The sequence below is a fragment of the Schistocerca americana genome, chromosome 1, assembly GCF_021461395.2.
Source record: "Schistocerca americana isolate TAMUIC-IGC-003095 chromosome 1, iqSchAmer2.1, whole genome shotgun sequence".
In the NCBI taxonomy this organism is placed as follows: domain Eukaryota; kingdom Metazoa; phylum Arthropoda; class Insecta; order Orthoptera; family Acrididae; genus Schistocerca; species Schistocerca americana.
The window spans coordinates 175,118,718-175,136,763 of record NC_060119.1 but is presented as its reverse complement, the minus strand read 5'-3'; the positions used below and the strand labels follow the sequence as shown (position 1 = coordinate 175,136,763).

At 42.9% G+C, this 18,046-nt stretch overlaps 1 protein-coding gene across 1 annotated transcript in view; it reads left to right on the top strand.

Moving 5' to 3' along the window:
- The window catches only part of LOC124613431, a 215,021-nt gene extending 201,663 nt beyond the window's left edge, over nt 1-13,358 (top strand). The window contains exons 8-9 of the mRNA XM_047142169.1: nt 8,169-8,249; nt 13,291-13,358. Of these exons, the coding sequence (XP_046998125.1) occupies nt 8,169-8,249; nt 13,291-13,358 (149 nt within the window). The remainder of the gene's footprint in view (nt 1-8,168; nt 8,250-13,290) is intronic.
- Nucleotides 13,359-18,046: the final 4,688 nt, after the last annotated feature.

Genomic DNA, 18,046 nt, shown 5'->3' with positions numbered 1-18,046 from the left:
ATGACAAAGTTTAATCCCTTCAATGTAAACATATTAAAGCTTTCACAATGAGAAATAATAAAGAATTTTTCAATCTCGTGTATATTCTTGTGTATCTTATATCCAGCATATCGTTCATTTCAGTCATATTCGTTCTTTTTTGTGTTGCAATTCCCAATAATGTAATAGTTTACACGTATCACACACACAACTAGATAAAATACTGTCCTTCTTCATTGTAACGTGCGTACACAGGAGGATTAGTAACGGTAGCGGCATTGTCTAGTTGTTTCTCCACATGAGTGATCATTTTGGCTTCAGTAGAGTAGAAGATATATAATAAATCTATTCTGCCGTTGTGTCTGGCGACGGAAAGAGGAATAAACAACTAGGATAGCTTCTCGGCCTATATGGATCACGATAAGACTTCGATTATGTAAGATGAAGTAATGCGCTATAAGCTCTAAGCGAACTGTGTATAAATGCAATATGTTTCGATGTATCGGTGAAGAAAGAGAGAAAATATTCCGCAAAATAATAAGAAGCGTAAGGAGAGTAGAAACCAATGCTGAGCTCTGAACATAACATAGTTTTCTGGTGGAAACGTAGAAAATCTTACAAGAACAGCTAAACGAAATTGGTGGACTTGCAGAATTCCACGCAGGAAGCACAAAGCTCAACTGAAAGTGATACAAAGCAGTAGGAAGGAGAATCGAAAACAACTGCATAAATTATATTAGAAACCCGAAAGTCGGCAACGACGTAAGTGTTAGTTTGCCTTTACCACTGATGTCTAATAACGGGTTTGACACCTCACGATTACATTCTTGAGGATAGGACTTATTCAGATCTTAGACTATAGACAAAACATGGCCACTCAAAGCTTGTGCCTATGTTCGCATTTGGGAGCAGTTACACAGACGCATGAGCATTATTACAAATCGTAAAAAAATAAAATGAGAATTCTTCTCCTTTTAATAAGACAGTATGGGAAATACTTTTTATCAGATAAGCAGTAGGAAACTAAACAGTTCTAATAACACACAGAATTACACAAAGCGGTCGAAACAAAGAACAAATCACAGCAATTTACTACAGGAAAAAGAAAGCTTTTTACAATCCAATTCGTCTGTTGGAAGCCAATACTACGAGGCATTGAGAAAGACGATCTGGACACACGGTGGTGTGCAAACTAATTATAAGAAATATGGAAAAGAACGGAGCGGAAACATTTCTGACGTCCGGTAAGACGAGGACTTGTTGATCGGGCACTGAAAGAAGCGACAGAAAGAAAATATCATAGGGACGTCCAAGGTTGACATATGTCGAACAGATCGTGGGGTACAATGCCTGTGTGTGTGTGTGTGTGTGTGTGTGTGTGTGTGTGTGTAACTTGCCCTGTATGTCCTTCGCCGGAAGCCTCTTTCTCTATCAATTCTCCTTTAGGCTTATGGAATCGATACCTACAGGCAGCTGTGTAACACAAGCAAAATTAAACCTGCTGCCCCTGTGCAGTTCGGGAGAGCACATTGTCTCCAGTCGTCAACGGGGTGACGCGTGCGATTTTCATTCTATCAACATGGCTCAGAGAGTCACTTCAAATTTAGACCGGGAGTGAATTGTCTCTTGACGGGAAGAAGGATTAGCTCGTGAAGTTGCCCTCAGAGCTGGACAACACCATAGTGGTCATTCGAACATTCAGTGCCTATCATCAGAAGCAAAACATTGAAGATCTGTATCGTAGCACTAGATACTGAACGTTACCTACTGATTATCACTTGTACATACCCCAAAAAGAAAGTAACAAAAGTGAATGCTGCTATTTCATAGGCAACTGTGAGAGATGTATCGACCCACGCAGTATCCTAGCATCCTCATATGATCAATTCTGCCTCTATATGTATATTACGAATAATAATACAATCTTACCTGTAGTGCGAGAGGATGGATAACAGAACAGTCCTAATGGAACGCAGCTCAGTGACGTTCGGTTCTCTTCACTGACGAGTGCAGGAATTGTCTAATACCTTTCGGTCGTCATTAATGAGTGTTGTGGCAGCTAAGTACTATTGGACGTTTCGGGCACCCAGTCCAACCTGTTCAGTAGGGATGTGACACAGTCAATGTTTTTAGCTGGTGTGAAGTTCAAATCTCAGGGGCGGCTTATCAGTTTCGTAGGAAATTTGACGGGGGTATAGTATTGGGGAAGGATCGTGGATTCACAGTCTCAGTGACTCGTTATAGAGCGCTAACGTCATTACCATTGCAGTTACCATTTCTTTTGTGAATGTACTTCCACATCAAAGTGAAAGACTTGTAATGTCTAGTCATCAACACATACAACATAAAACATAGTGTAATGTAATATGTCTCAGATACAGAGGTACTCTGTTATGGTTGCCATCGCTGCGGGAAAAGCTCACAAACTGTCGAAGTATCACTATTCCACTGTATTCACTGAGAAAATACACAACAAGGACCGCGCCAACTGACCATCAGTAAACCTGTTTTGTACCACTCTTCCACTGTATTCACTGAGCCAACACACGGCAAGGACCATGCCAGTAAACCTGCCATTGCATCATTCTTCCATTGTATTCACTGAACCAAAACACAACAAGAATCATGCCATCTAAACCTCATCCCTAGAACTACTGTTGTACTACAGTTCCACTGCATTAACTAAACCAACACACAACAGGACCATGTCAGCTAACTTTTATCAGTAAACATGTCATTGTACCACTCTTCCGTGTTATTCTCTGAACTAACACACAATAAGGACCAAACCACATAACCTTCACCAATACCCTTCTCATTGCACACTTTGTCCACTGTATTCACTGCACCAACACATAACAAAGAATATACCAGCAGTCTGACATCAGTAAAACTGTTGCTCTACCACTCTACCACTGAATTCACTGAACCAACAAACACCAAGAACATCAAGGACCATGCCCACTGCCCTTCGTCAGTAAAGCGGTCATTGAGCCATTCTTCTACTGTACTCACTGAACCAACACACAATAAGGGCTGTGCCAGCTCACATTCTTCAGTAAACCTGTCATTGCATCACTCTGCCACTATATTCACTGTATCAACACACAACAAGAACTACGCCAGCTGACCATCAGTAAATCTGTCATTGTACCATGCTTCCATCCCACTCACTGAACCAACACGCAATAAGGATCATTCCAGCTGACTTGCATCAATAAACATGCCATTCCACCACTCCTCCATCTTGTTCACTGATCCAACACACAATAAGGACCACGCCAACTCAGCTTCATCAGAAAATCAGTCATTACCCCACTATTTCATTGCATTCACGGGTCAACATTCAACAAGGATCATGCTAGGTGATCATCAGTATACATATTGTTGTACCACTCATCCATTCTAATCACTGAACCAACACAACAGAGACTTCGTTAGGAGACCTTCATTACTAAACCTGTCTTACACCGCCCTTCCATTGTACTCACTGAACCAACACACAAAAAGCACCAATAAAGCTGACCTTCATCACCAAATCTTTTGTGTTACCAGAAGAGCCAACACCGTGTTACGACTGGAGGCCGAAATGCACGCGTTTTAGCTCACGCAGGCTGGCGTGAGGAGGGAAGAACTATACTGACGTGAGGTCTGGCACATGACAAGGAATTAGAATTTAGAAAGCGGACGTAATTAGTTTGATACTTAATTTTAATCCATTAATGATGAACGTCGCTCTTGACGGTACATGAGTCACAATATTATTTGTTCAGAATACATTCTTGAAGATAGTAACTATAGTAACTGAATATGGGGCCTTGCTAGGTCGTAGCAAATGACGCAGCTGAAGGCTATGCTAAACTGTCGTCTCTGCAAATGAGAGCGTATGTAGACAGTGAACCATCGCTAGCAAAGTCGGCTGTACAACTGGGCGAGTGCTAGGGAGTCTATCTAGACTAGACCTGCCGTGTGGCGGTGCTCTGTCTGCAATCACTGATAGTGGCGACACTCGGGTCCGACGTATACTAGCGGACCGCGGCCGATTTAAAGGCTACCACCTAGCAAGTGTGGTGTCTGACGGTGACACCACAAAATCTGTCATTGTTTGTCTCTTACACAGTATTCTCTGAACCAACTGACGAAAAGGGCTATGCCAGCATTCTTTCATCAGTAAACCTGTCATTTCACCACTCATCCAATGTATTCACTGACGCAATACACAACAAGGGCTGTGCCAGGTAACCCCCTTCAGTAAACCCTTTGCTGTACCACTCTTCCCGCTGTATTCACTAAATCAACGCAAATCAAAGACCATGCCAGCTGAGCAGCATTAACCCTGTCGTTGTACCGCACTTCCATTTTGTTGATTAAAACAATGCACAGGAATGACCATGACAGCCTACTGTTATCAGTAAAACTATTGTTATATCTCTGTTCCATTCTATTCAAAAATGGTTCAAATGGCTCTGAGCACTATGGGACTTAACATCTATGGTCATCAGTCCCCTAGAACTTAGAACTACTTAAACCTAACTAACCTAAGGACAGCACACAACACCCAGTCATCACGAGGCAGAGAAAATCCCTCACCCCGCCGGGAATCGAACCAGGGAACCCGGGTGTGGGAAGCGAGAACGCTACCGCATGACCACGAGCTGCGGACCATTTATATTCACTGAACCAACACATAAGAAGGACCAAGCCAGATGACCAACATCAATAAACCTCTTCTTGCACCATTCTTCCATTGTATTCACTGAACCAACACACAATAAATACAATACCAGCATTCCATTATCAGTAAAACCTGTCATTCTACCACTCTACCATTGAATTCAATGAACCAGCAACAACAAAGACCACGCCAGCTGCCCTTCATTTCTGTAAACGTCATTGTGTAATTCTTCCACTGTAGTCTCTGTGCAACTCATAACAAGGACTGTGCCTGCTGACCATGAGTAAACCTGTTGTTGCACCACTCTCTCATTGTATTCACTGAACCAAACACAAAAAGGACAACGAAAGGTGACCTTCATTAGTAAATATGTCATTGTACCACTCTCCCATTGTAGTCACTGAACCACCATCAAAGAAACCATGACACCTGACAAGCATCAGTAAACCTGCCATTGCAGCACTGCTCCAACGTATTAACTGAACCAACACACAACAACTGAGCTTCATCAATAAAGCAACCATTGCCCCACCCTTCCATTGCATTCACAGAACCAACATACAACAAAGATCATTCTAGCTGATCTTTGTCAGTATAACTGTTGTTGTACCGCTCTTCAATTGTACTCATTGAACCAAAGCACAATAAAAACCATGCTAGGTGACCTTTATTAGTAAACCTGTCATTGCCCTGCGCTTCCACTGCATAAACTGACTCAGCACACAACAAGGACCACATCAGCTGATCATCAGTAAAATTGTCTGCGCAAAGCTCATCATCTGTATTCTCTGAACCAATACACAACAAGGACCATGCCAGCTAACTTTCATCAGTAAACCTGTCGTTACACATCTCCTCCATTGCATTCACTGAACTAACAGATAACAAGAACGATGCTACCTGCCCTTTGTGAGTAAACCTGTTGCTCCTCCACCACACCTCCATTGTATTCACTAAGCGAACACGCAGCAACTTATTTCAGCTGTAAAATTATTTCTGTAACGATTTTTCTTTCTGTTCTAGTATTTTGCCTGTAAACGGTCAAGTTGTAGTCACATTTATGCGAAGGTTGGAACTTTAATAGTGGCAATTATTTATTTACAGCTCAAACAAAATAGAGACGTGTTTCAAAGTTTTACTGACCTTCAAAGTTGTCACCTGCATTGTGTATAACCAGTTGCCAGCGGTGTTGAAGTCGTAGGATACTCTTAGCAGTTCCAGTTGTGTTGACAGTTCGAGCGGCGCGGTCTATCGCCCGACGAATGTACAGCAGTTCTGAAGCGAATTCCGTGAATTGTTTCCTTCAGTTTAGAAAATGAGTTTAACTTACAAGGATGAAGTCGAGGGAGTGCAGTAGGTGGTATAGCACTTAGCAGCCCCATTCGTCAAACAAATCAGTAACAGCTTGCACTGTACGTGCTTGAGAATTGTCCTGCAAAGTGATGGTCAGGTCTTGCAGAAAGTGTCATCACTTCTGTCTCTATGCTGTTCATTTTTGGAACACAACCTACGACCAGCTTAGAGACAGAAGTGATGACACTTTCTGAAAGATCTGACCATCATTTTGCAGGACATTGTTCAAGCACGTACAGTGTAAGCTGTTACTGATTTATTTGACTGATGGGGCTGCTAAGTGCTGTATCACCTACTGCACTCCCCTGACTTAAGCCCTCGTGAGTTCAATTCGATTTCTAAGCTGAAGGAAACACTTCACGGCATTCGCTTCAGAACTGCTACAAATTCGTCGGGCAGTAGACCGCTCCGTTCGTACTGTCAACACAACTGGCACTGTAAGAGTATCCTACGAGTTCCATATAGCTGGCAACTGGTTATACACAATGCTGGTGACTACTTTGAAGGCTTAAACACGTATCTATTTTGTACGAGCTGTATGTAAATAGTTGCCACTATTAAAGTTACAACCCTCGTATGAGTTTGGTAAATAAGCCTGTTGACCACATTACCTTATATCATGCAGATAGGTCGTGGAATACCTAACTGTTTAATACAGACACTGCAAACCATAGATATATTGCCCGGAACAGATTTGAAACCAACAGATTTTTTCAGGTATGTAATGTGTAGGCAATCATTCCATCAGCATTCAGTTGCTTTTTCCGTTGTTCGATGTGTGCAAATTTCCCAGTGCTTTGTTAATCCATAACATTAGCAGCATTGTAATAACTAAATATGAAATTAATAACTCCATAAAACGTTCAGATTTGCTGCCCAAGCGGCAGATCTTTATCAGAAAAATGAAAAGTATATTATTGTAAGTGTATTTTAGAGCATCAAAAGTTATGATTGCACAATCAACGGATGCATAGCGTCACCAATGTCGCGTAAGTTTCTCACGTTAGTGCTGCTGGCAGCTTCTCTCAACATTTGTGATACTGGCAACAACAATAAATAGGCAACCGCAAGTGTGGGAACTTGATATGCTGGTGTCTTACGCCCAAAACGCCTCATCACAATCATCTCATTGGCTTAAGGTAAGTATAACACCCTCAGCTGAAACCACACTTTAAAATAAAACCGAAATTAAGATGGCGCTGTGACTGGAGGTGCCAAGAGCTGTCATCTAATAATGGTATTTCCAAATTTCATGGCTTTTTCAGCCTTATCTAAGCTCCTATCTCCATTTCTGATTCACGAAGGTTACACTCTGTGGTGTGCGTACTGTAACACCTTCGGTACACACACAATCAGATTATTTGACTTGTCGCTCTAACGAAGTAGACGAGTGTCAGTAATATGTCTCGTGGTCTTATTGCGGTGTGTTTATCTTCTGCTGTTAGGTCAGACGATAGAAATGCCACTTGCACGCTTAGAGTAGCAGATTGACGGTGACCAACTTTAAACAGAACTTGATTAATTTTCACACACATTTATTAAAATAATAAAAAGCATAGAAATTACTTAACTTAATTCTGGATACTGTTTACAGTTGACAATCTGAACTTCCTTTGGTCTTGGTACGTTAATCTTTTTCTCACATATCTCTTATACTAGACAAAGTGTCTAGTAATTTATCTTCATAGCTATGTACAGGAATATGGTAATCTTATTAGGCGCAGACTGGAACTTGACTATAGACTAATGCAGACAAATGCAGACTAATGCAGACAGGTGCAGCTAAATGCAGACTGACTAATCGGAGGTCTGTACACTCGTTATAATACCTCGAGCGTTCAGGTATCACTGCGCGAGTGTGATCCACGAGGAGAAAAGGTTCTACGTTAGCAGCAATCTCATTGGCTGCGTTACATATTAATACGCGGATCGGCAGAAGCAGAATTTGGCCCGTCTCTCAGGTAGCACCATCTCGTAGTGCGGAGATGGACGGGCGCTGCGCCTGCGTTGTTGTGCTTAGCGGGGCGTGCTCTAGTGGGAAAGTTGTGTACGCGCTGACTATGCGGAACTATGTGCACAACACACTCCACTTCCACATTAATAATATTAGCAGCTGAAGTGACTTCGGAAGCTGGAGAATAATTTTGGTCTCTATTTTCAGCTGGCGTTGCCGAGAACAGCCTGCTGCAGCAGCCATCATTGAAAAAGTGTGATGGAATCGGGGGGGAGCCTGTCAGACCAGGTAAGTATTCTAGGATTCCTCGCATTTACCTCTTAATTAGGAACCCATACATTTGTTCAGTACCCTTGTTAGTCATAAACTCTTCAAAACCATAACGATAAGCATTATGTAGTAGGCACTCGCTGGCGGGAGACAAAGTAAATTTCTGAAGTACTAGCACAGATAAATTCGTAGTCGATGTTACATAGTAGTAGTAGAACTATTGCGTTGGTGCATGAATTTGTAGCGCTTTCCCATAAGTTGTAACAGATGCTCAAAACAGAAACTTCAGTCGTTGATGATATAGGGGCCTGTTCACCATAACTATTTTCAACAGTCTACTGACTCGGGAATAACTTTCCCGTTCCACGTCTGTAGAAAGCGCATGGGTTTCAGACGAAGTACTCATTGAGGCATATTCGGAGCGCATTTTCATCCATAACTGAAATTCCTTGAAGAATGTTCGACACACAAAGAAAAACCTGAAAATCTGAGACCGCAATATCAGGTGAAAAAGGTGGATGGGGATGAATTCCCAACTCAGCTCTTCTACGGTGCATTTGTCAGTCTAGCGGAATGCGTGCGGGCGTTATCTTGCTGTAGCTACAGTTCACGCAGTCTTCCTGGTCGTTGTCCTTCGACTGCGTCTGCAAGACGTCTATTGGTTGACAATAAATGTCAGCAATGATGGTTACACCTCGAGGAAGCAATTCGTAGTACACTAAACCGTCGCTCTTCCACCAGATGCATCACATTATCTTCTGTGAAGTGTGCAGGTCTTTGTACGGGGTGTTTCTGCTGTGTTTGGGTTCAGCAATTACTTTGTTTTCCTTATGTTAGCCTAAAGCAGTAACGATACAGCATAGCAATGGTCGGCGTTATTTACGAGACAATCGATTAGAAGCAATCAGATAGGCACATGTGGCCACCCACTGATTTTTGTGGTTTTGGCTTAGAGCATGCGGTATCCATACAACCGATTTTTGAGCCTTCCTCATTACATGCAAATGTCGAACGGTGGTGGAATGAGCACAGATCATCACATTTGCAGTTTTCTAGCACACTGAAGTTTCATCAACCCCCGAAGGTCTTCCCAAACATGGAGAGTCTCTAATGTCACAAAGACCCTCGTTAAACCGAGAAAACCATTTTGTTGCCGTGCTTTATCAAGTGGCACTATCACCATACAAGGCACAAATATTTCTAGCTACCAGCACTGCTGTCATCTCTCTACTGAATTCAAACAGAAGCATATGTCTGAAATTTGGCACTCCATATTCCAGCATCCACAGCTTCACTCACTATCTTCAAATGACAAAATTACAGTATGTAAACTCAAATAACAACAGTGAACTACAAATAACAAATGACAATCGATAAAGGAATCCTTAGCAATCTGAATACCAAATGCAAAACAAAACGCGAGGAACTTATGCAGCAACCTAATAATTTCATTAAGGGGAGCATTCATAACACTACAGAGATAAGTCGGCAAAAATTTACTCATGATTGTTAGCAGATAATGCGTGTGTCAACAGGTTCGTTTGCGTGGCCACTATCCGCAGCAAGCCCAGAGATATTCGTTTTGTCAATAAAGGCGCCTTTTTCGTTCTGCGGTAAGTTTATTTGTTCCTGCAGTGTGTCGACTTTTTACTTCAAGGCATCTTCAGGGAGAGGAGAATAATATAATTTCGTTTTGATATGCGATATTGACAGACTTCACGTTTTTTTAATGCAAATAAGTGATTACCTACAGTTATTCGAGTTTTTGTCTGGCATCTGCGTTTCTCTCATTTGGTCGCATGCTGGAGTCTTAGGTGAGAGGTAGAGATATAATATATGTATGAATTGTATGTGAGTGTGTGTGTGTGTGTGTGATTTGTCATGACGAGCTGCAGAAAGTTGAATGTAAGCGTGACAGCTGTCAGAGAGAGGAGCAAAAGTATTGTGTATAGTTGGTTTGAATTTTGGTTTAAATATTTTGCGCAGAGGTTCATGGAAGAGTGAAGGGAAACGGCCGAGGAACATTATTGTTATAATAATCACCTCTTGCAGTGTTATTCCACAATTTTATCTATTAACGTAAAAAAAGAGTTGTTTGTTATGCATTCTTCACATTCAACAGATTTTTATTCTCTGCTTTGGTTTTTGTATGTGGTAACTTTATTGCGAGGTAAAAAGGTGTTTTTTTACTGTTTATTCAAATTATTCTGCTGTTCTCTTCTCTAGATACTGACTTGTGATTTTCAAAAGACCAGGGCCGGCGGTTGCGGCCGAGCGGTTCTAGGTGCTTCAGTCTGGAACCGCGCGACCGCTACGGTCTCAGCTTCGAATCCTGCCTCGGGCATGGATGTGTGAGATGTCCTTAGGTTAGTTAGGTTTCAGTAGTTCTAAGTTCTAGGGGACTGCTGACCTCAGATGTTAAGTCTCATAGTGCTCAGAGCCATTGGAGCCAAAAGACAAGGCATATAGTTAGTATACACAACAGACAGTTCTAATCAAACATATACCTCACAACTGACAAAGCACATCGACGTGCACCTGAAAGTAGGTATATTGTATTGCAGGATATATCGTATTGCAGTGTAACAGGTGGTGGCAGACGTGTAGGAAATACAAGCAGAACGGCTGACTTAAGGTATAAACAATATATGAGAGCCTGGAAGTATAGGAGAAACCACTCCACATTTGCAGAACACCTCAGAAAACACAATCACAAGGCAACCCCTACAGAAGAAGGCATGAAAATAATTAGAATTAATAATAAAAAGAACACCTAACCCTGAAAGAAAAAAAACACACACAAAAAACGAAACAGGAAAAGAAAACTGTATAACAAAAAATTCACTGATTACGTCAACAGATATTAGGCATGAGGGCGCTGCGGTCGGCTTATTGTGAGAGTCTATCGTGATATTTCATGAGGACAGGCTGAGCCACCTGATATTATATGCACAAGTGTCCTGAAAACATTCAGAGTATGTCCACGTGCTTAGCTGAGTATAACAAACAAACAGCAAATGAAAGTGATCACAGAAGTCACCGGACACTGGAAGAATGTTTGCAAACTACGTATACGCTGCTTTTGGCAGACGAGATGGCAGCACACGACTGCCCCCCCCCCCCCCCCCCCAGATTCACCGAAGCCGCCCTCGGTTGGGAAACTACTCAGGGAGTGGGCGGAGCAGACATTCCGTGAAGGCCAGTGTCAATGCAAACCTAAGAAAAGTAAAAAGGAAGGTTCAAGTGCAAACCGGGACGGTAGTCTCCCGTCATATTCTCAGGAAGTATCCGACATGGAATTGCATGAAAAGGTAGACAGGGGAAAAAATAGGAAACGTCACTCCCCTAGGTTACAGTCATATCGATTACCACGTTAAATATTAATAGGATACAGTCGGATGTTAAAATAGCTGCTCTGAAACAGTTTCTGCGTAAGTCAGTGACGGATATTGCTCTCCTACAGGAAGTGGTATGCCCACAATTAAACTTTCCCAATTATGTTGGTTTTTACAATATTTCCACTGAAACGAGTGTTGGCACGGCCATTTTACTAAGAGAGGGCGTTCCCGTATATAACGTTGATAAATTAGAATTGGGGCCAGGAGTTGGAATAAATGTAGCAGGAGATACTATTGTCAATTTACACTCCTGGAAATGGAAAAAAGAACACATTGACACCGGTGTGTCAGACCCACCATACTTGCTCCGGACACTGCGAGAGGGCTGTACAAGCAATGATCACATGCACGGCACAGCGGACACACCGGGAACCGCGGTGTTGGCCGTCGAATGGCGCTAGCTGCGCAGCATTTGTGCACCGCCGCCGTCAGTGTCTGCCAGTTTGCCGTGGCATACGGAGCTCCATCGCAGTCTTTAACACTGGTAGCATGCCGCGACAGCGTGGACGTGAACCGTATGTGCACTTGACGGACTTTGAGCAAGGCGTATAGTAGGCATGCGGGAGGCCGGGTGGACGTACCGCCGAATTGCTCAACACGTGGGGCGTGAGGTCTCCACAGTACATCGATGTTGTCGCCAGTGGTCGGCGGAAGGTGCACAGGCCCGTCGACCTGGGACCGGACCGCAGCGACGCACGGATGCACGCCAAGACCGCAGGATCCTACGCAGTGCCGTAGGGGACCGCACCGCCACTTCCCAGCAAATTAGGGACACTGTTGCTCCTGGGGTGTCAGCGAGGACCATTCGCAACCGTCTCCATGAAGCTGGGCTACGGTCCCGCACACCGTTAGGCCGTCTTCCGCTCACGCCCCAACATCGTGCAGCCCGCCTCCAGTGGTGTCGCGACAGGCGTGAATGGAGGGACGAATGGAGACGTGTCGTCTTCAGCGATGAGAGTCGCTTCTGCCTTGGTGCCAATGATGGTCGTATGCGTGTTTGGCGCCGTGCAGGTGAGCGCCACAATCAGGACTGCATACGACCGAGGCACACAGGGCCAACACCCGGCATCATGGTGTGGGGAGCGATCTCCTACACTGGCCGTACACCACTGGTGATCGTCGAGGGGATACTGAATAGTGCACGGTACATCCAAACCGTCATCGAACCCATCGTTCTACCATTCCTAGACCGGCAAGGGAACTTGCTGTTCCAACAGGACAATGCACGTCCGCATGTATCCCGTGCCACCCAACGTGCTCTAGAAGGTGTAAGTCAACTACCCTGGCCAGCAAGATCTCCGGATCTGTCCCCCATTGAGCATGTTTGGGACTGGATGAAGCGTCGTCTCACGCGGTCTGCATGTCCAGCACGAACGCTGGTCCAACTGAGGCGCCAGGTGGAAATGGCATGGCAAGCCGTTCCACAGGACTACATCCAGCATCTCTACGATCGTCTCCATGGGAGAATAGCAGCCTGTATTGCTGCGAAAGGTGGATATACACTGTACTAGTGCCGACATTGTGCATGCTCTGTTGCCTGTGTCTATGTGCCTGTGGTTCTGTCAATGTGATCATGTGATGTATCTGACCCCAGGAATGTGTCAATAAAGTTTCCCCTTCCTGGGACAATGAATTCACGGTGTTCTTATTTCAATTTCCAGGAGTGTATATGTGCCTTTTGGCAGCAGTAATAGAGCTGCAAGAGCCACATTCTTTAAGGAAAGCGTAATTTATTTACTGAGGAGAAACCCCCTGCAACTTTTAATCGGGGGAGATTTTAATTGAGGTCTTTTTGTCGATTTATAATTAAAAGATGCGTGCGAAATAAAATACCCAGTAATGGTGAACTTCACTCATATTGTTGCGAACTCCTATAGGAAGATTGACAGAATTTACGCATCAGAAAATTTTGGAGACAAAGTACTGAAAACAGTAACTGTTCCCGTTAGTTTTTCCGATCGCAGTGCGTTGTTAACCTACGTAAATTTAACACCACAGCCTACCCGACGAGTAACAAGCCAGTGAAATCTAAATATATCGTTATTATCAGAAGAAGACTTAGAAGATGCCCTAACCAGAGCTTGGGAATTGTGTCTCCGCTCACTGAACAACTTTCCAAGTGTGATTGAACGGTGGACCGAACGAGCGATACCGAAGCTAAAGAAAGTTTTAATATCTTTTAGTATAGATTTTTCCAGAGAAAGAAACAGACTGTAGAATTCTACTACAGCGTGCTAAGAGACTTCTGCGATCAGACAGATGCAATTCCTACAAGTTCAAAAGACATCAAGCAAATAAAAGAAAAGTTAGTAAGTCTGAAACGTAAGGAACTGAAGGGACGTAAGACAAAATCCCAAACGAAGTAGGTCATTGAAGATAAGACTGCTGCATTGTACCAACTTGTCAGACACGCCAAGAATAGAAGAAGAAGTTTCATGGCTGCACTTCAAATCGATGATGGTACCATCATCACCACCCAGAAGGGAATAATTAAAGAGATCTCAGCGTACTATGAAGGTATGTATGCGTCAGGGGAAACAAACGAAGAAGAATACGATAAGCTCTTTGGTACATATCATCCACGAAAATAGCGAAATGATAATGAGAACATTTATTCGGACGTCAGCAAGACAGATATATGGAAATCGTGTGCAGCTCCCCCGCTATGAAATGTCCAGCACCTGACGGATTGCCCATTGAACTCTGCAGCAAATACAACCTCGTTGGTTTGTGCCTCATCGGTACACATGTGGAGATCGGATTATCAACTGGAGGTGGACCAGGGCGAAAATTGCTCAAATAAGAAGAACTTGAGCAAACGATGTACCGACTAATATTTTATTTAGACCATAAGAAAGTTAATACCGTCATGCAAAAAATAATGCAGTGGTTTGGTTAATGGGCAAATATACAAGTTACATTTTTAACAATATTGGGAGAGATGAACATGTTGAATAGAAGATGTATATGGAAAATGAATTCGAGACAACACTTAAGTATCAGAATCACAATAAGAAATATGCTAACATGCTCCGAATTGTCTTCAACAGAATGGGTTTAGATTAGGAACACGTAGATTCCTCGTGGAGAGGGGATGGGTTGGGCCACGAAGCACTAGTTGTGCCGCGGAGAGGCCCCACTGCTTCTGCTGCGCGTTCCCGACCCTAACCTCACCTACTAGTCACACATAAAAAATAAATCAGTAGTACAGCAGATACAAGAATATGACAGCAAATATTTGGTGTCTGTTATAAATCTGCCAGGGTAGCTGAGAGCACTAACACGCTGCTTCCTGGACTCGGGTTGGCACGCCGGCCCCGGATCGAATCCGCCAGGTGGATTAACAACGAGGGCCAATGTGCCGGCCAGCCTGGATGGGGTCTTTACGCGGTTTTCCACATCCCGCTAGGTGAATACCGGACTGGTCCCCATGTTCCGCCTTAGTTACAAGGCTTGCAGGCATATGAACACTTTCGCACTATTCCATGGATACACTCGACGCAGACAGTTGGGGTACACTCATTCCATCCCGGGGGTTATAGGGTGGTGGCATAAAGGGCATCTGGCCACACCTTAAACATTAACATGCCAAATCCGATTAACGATGGCTGACCCTGCGTAACTGCGGGACAAGGCTCAAGCAATATAATTTGGTGTCTGTTATAAAGAAAGATCTTGAACTCCCTAAGGATGTGTTTAGAGGGCTGAAACTGACAAAAAATAACAAGGCAGTAAAGGACTTTGCGATGGCGCTCTTCAGGACTGTTCTTCTGTTCATGTAATTTACCCTGGAAGAAACACACTTCGATTTACTGAATGATTAATCTGGGTCTGGGAAATGATGATGAGGAACCTCAGAACCTCAGGCTGCAAAAGAAGAGAATATGCATGCTGAACTGCCACCAGTTGAAGGTGACAGTGAAGATGCTAAATGTGTGCTCCTGCTAAAGACTAAATGTCTTTCCTCATTCTATGAATGCTGTAATCTACGACTGCAATTATCTCCCACCTTAGTCATTTCATGGTAATCTAGACATTTTTGTTGCTGTTTTTGTGGAATAATAATAATAATAATAAAAAGATGAATACGAGGAAAACAGCTGTGTGGTACCGTGCTTGCCTGCCATGCACTGCGCCTGGGTTTGATTCCCGGCTGGGTCGGAGATTTTCTCCTCTCAGGGACTGAGTGTTGTGTTGTCCTCATCATCATTTCATCCTCATCGTTGGCCGCAAGTTGTCCAACGGGGCGCCGAATGAAATAAGACTTGCACTTGACCATCGATGCTGAATGGGACATCCCGGACAACAATGGTACACGATCATTTCATTTCATTTCAATCACAGTATGATGCGTTTTCCTTAGTAACAATATAGTAACAAGACCATTTCTGTACTGCAACGTCATCCCATGTTTCTGATAATGGTCGTGGGATGCCAAGAGCAATACTACCTTGGTCAGGTAGTAAAATAGTAGAATAGCGCTACAACACATTATTATTACAATAATACCAATCAACCCCTTATCCCTCACTCTACCGGGAAACCTCCAAAAACCATTTAAACCAATCTGCAATAATTTTCCGCCACTCTGTGACAGCTATTACATTTGCATCACCCACCCACCCATCCACCCATCCATCCACCCATACACACACACACACACACACACACACACACACACACACACATACACACACACAGATACACAGATGTGTAAAGCACAGGAACTAACAGGCGTTAGATTTCAGTGTACGCTTCGTTAGCTGGGCAACATGTATATAAACAAACTAAACAGGAAGAAACATAGAGTAAACACACATTAGTTATCACTTAAAATCAGTTTTTGGTGAAATATCTACTACTAATGACAAAAAAATAATAGTGTTCCACAGCACTGACGCTGAAGAAGCTGAAAGTTGTGAGGAAAATGTTTGTAACGTAAAATGTGCTTGCATCGCATAAGTGAAGTTGTAGTCTGACTAGATGAGAGGAAATTAAGACATCAGCCAAAAACTCTAATAACTGTAAGTTATCAACTATGTTACGTAAAGATAAGATGTGAATCATTTTGTACTCAATAAATATCACATATCAAAACAAAATTGCATCATTTTAGGTTCCACAGACGATGCCTTAAAGTGAAGGGCGAAATGCGTCTGGAACAAGTAAAATATATTTCAGCAAGAAAAAGGCGTTTTTATTGACAAAACGAATATGTGAATATTATTTACTCATTCCGTTAAAAATATCTTAGCAATGCTTTTATTGTTTACCGAGAAAGTATTGGCTTGTATTGTGTAATTTAAATGTTATTAGCAAAAAAAAAAAAAAATGAAAAAGTTGATTCTATTTAACTGGAAATTGAAATGTTACTAGAAGTAAGAGTTCAGCTTGTGTTACTACTATTTATCTGACCAAATGCAAAAGAGAATAAGTTATTTAAAACCTTACTTTAACTAGCTCCTTTTTGTAGGAAATTTATAATGCCTTGTAATCGCTTGTTGCTGTGAGTGTGTAAGGCTGAAAGCAAAACACTGTGGAATTCGAAGGTTCTCTACTCCTCAGTGCCGTCTTTGCTGCTATGCTCCATAGGTATCTGTAACATAAGCCCTTAGTATCCAAGATTTATGCTAGACAAGCCAGACACCACGTAGGTAGAGTTCGCGCAAAATGCTGTGGCCAGTGGATGCGCACTCGACAGGCCACACATGTGGAGAGCTGTACTGGTGGGGGTTATGGACAGCCACTGTAGGAGAAATGCCGAAGGCTGGGTGGGAAGAGCCGGTCTAAACTGAACCTCACATTTCTTGTAAATATCTGGATTCTTTCCAAGTTTAGGTTCTGCCACCTTTTCGTGTTCCAATCTTACTTCCCTTTCTGTATTTAGTAATTTAAACATATCCCGCGATTCAGTAGCATAGCCACTGTCTTAGACAACATCGCCTATATTGTCTTGCTTAGTATGCACGACATTCATAGCTTTGATCTGTTTATTTACGTCCGCGTGATATTGTACGTAATTTAATTCGCGCGTAATGCCATCTGTTGGTGTGCTGCCTGAACTGCTCTCGGTTGCATTCTGTACTCGCTTATCTATATTTATTTCTAGTTTCCTGTCCATTTTAGTTACTTTTAAGTACTGATTTCTTTTTACTTTCAATTTTAGCTGATCTGTCAAATAATGTACAGGTTCGTGCCGCTGGACGTTTTATGTTCACTTTATTTTTGTAAAATGCTAAATACTTATAACTTTTTTCCGTCTGTAGCTGTACACTACCGATGACCTCCTTCACCTCACTCATTTCCGCTCCGAACAGCTCAATTCCCGTCGCTCGGCTTTCTTCCTCTCCCTCGACCTCGAACGCGCCTACGACCGTGTGTGGCATTCAGATATCCTCTTAAAGCTCCAAACCTATG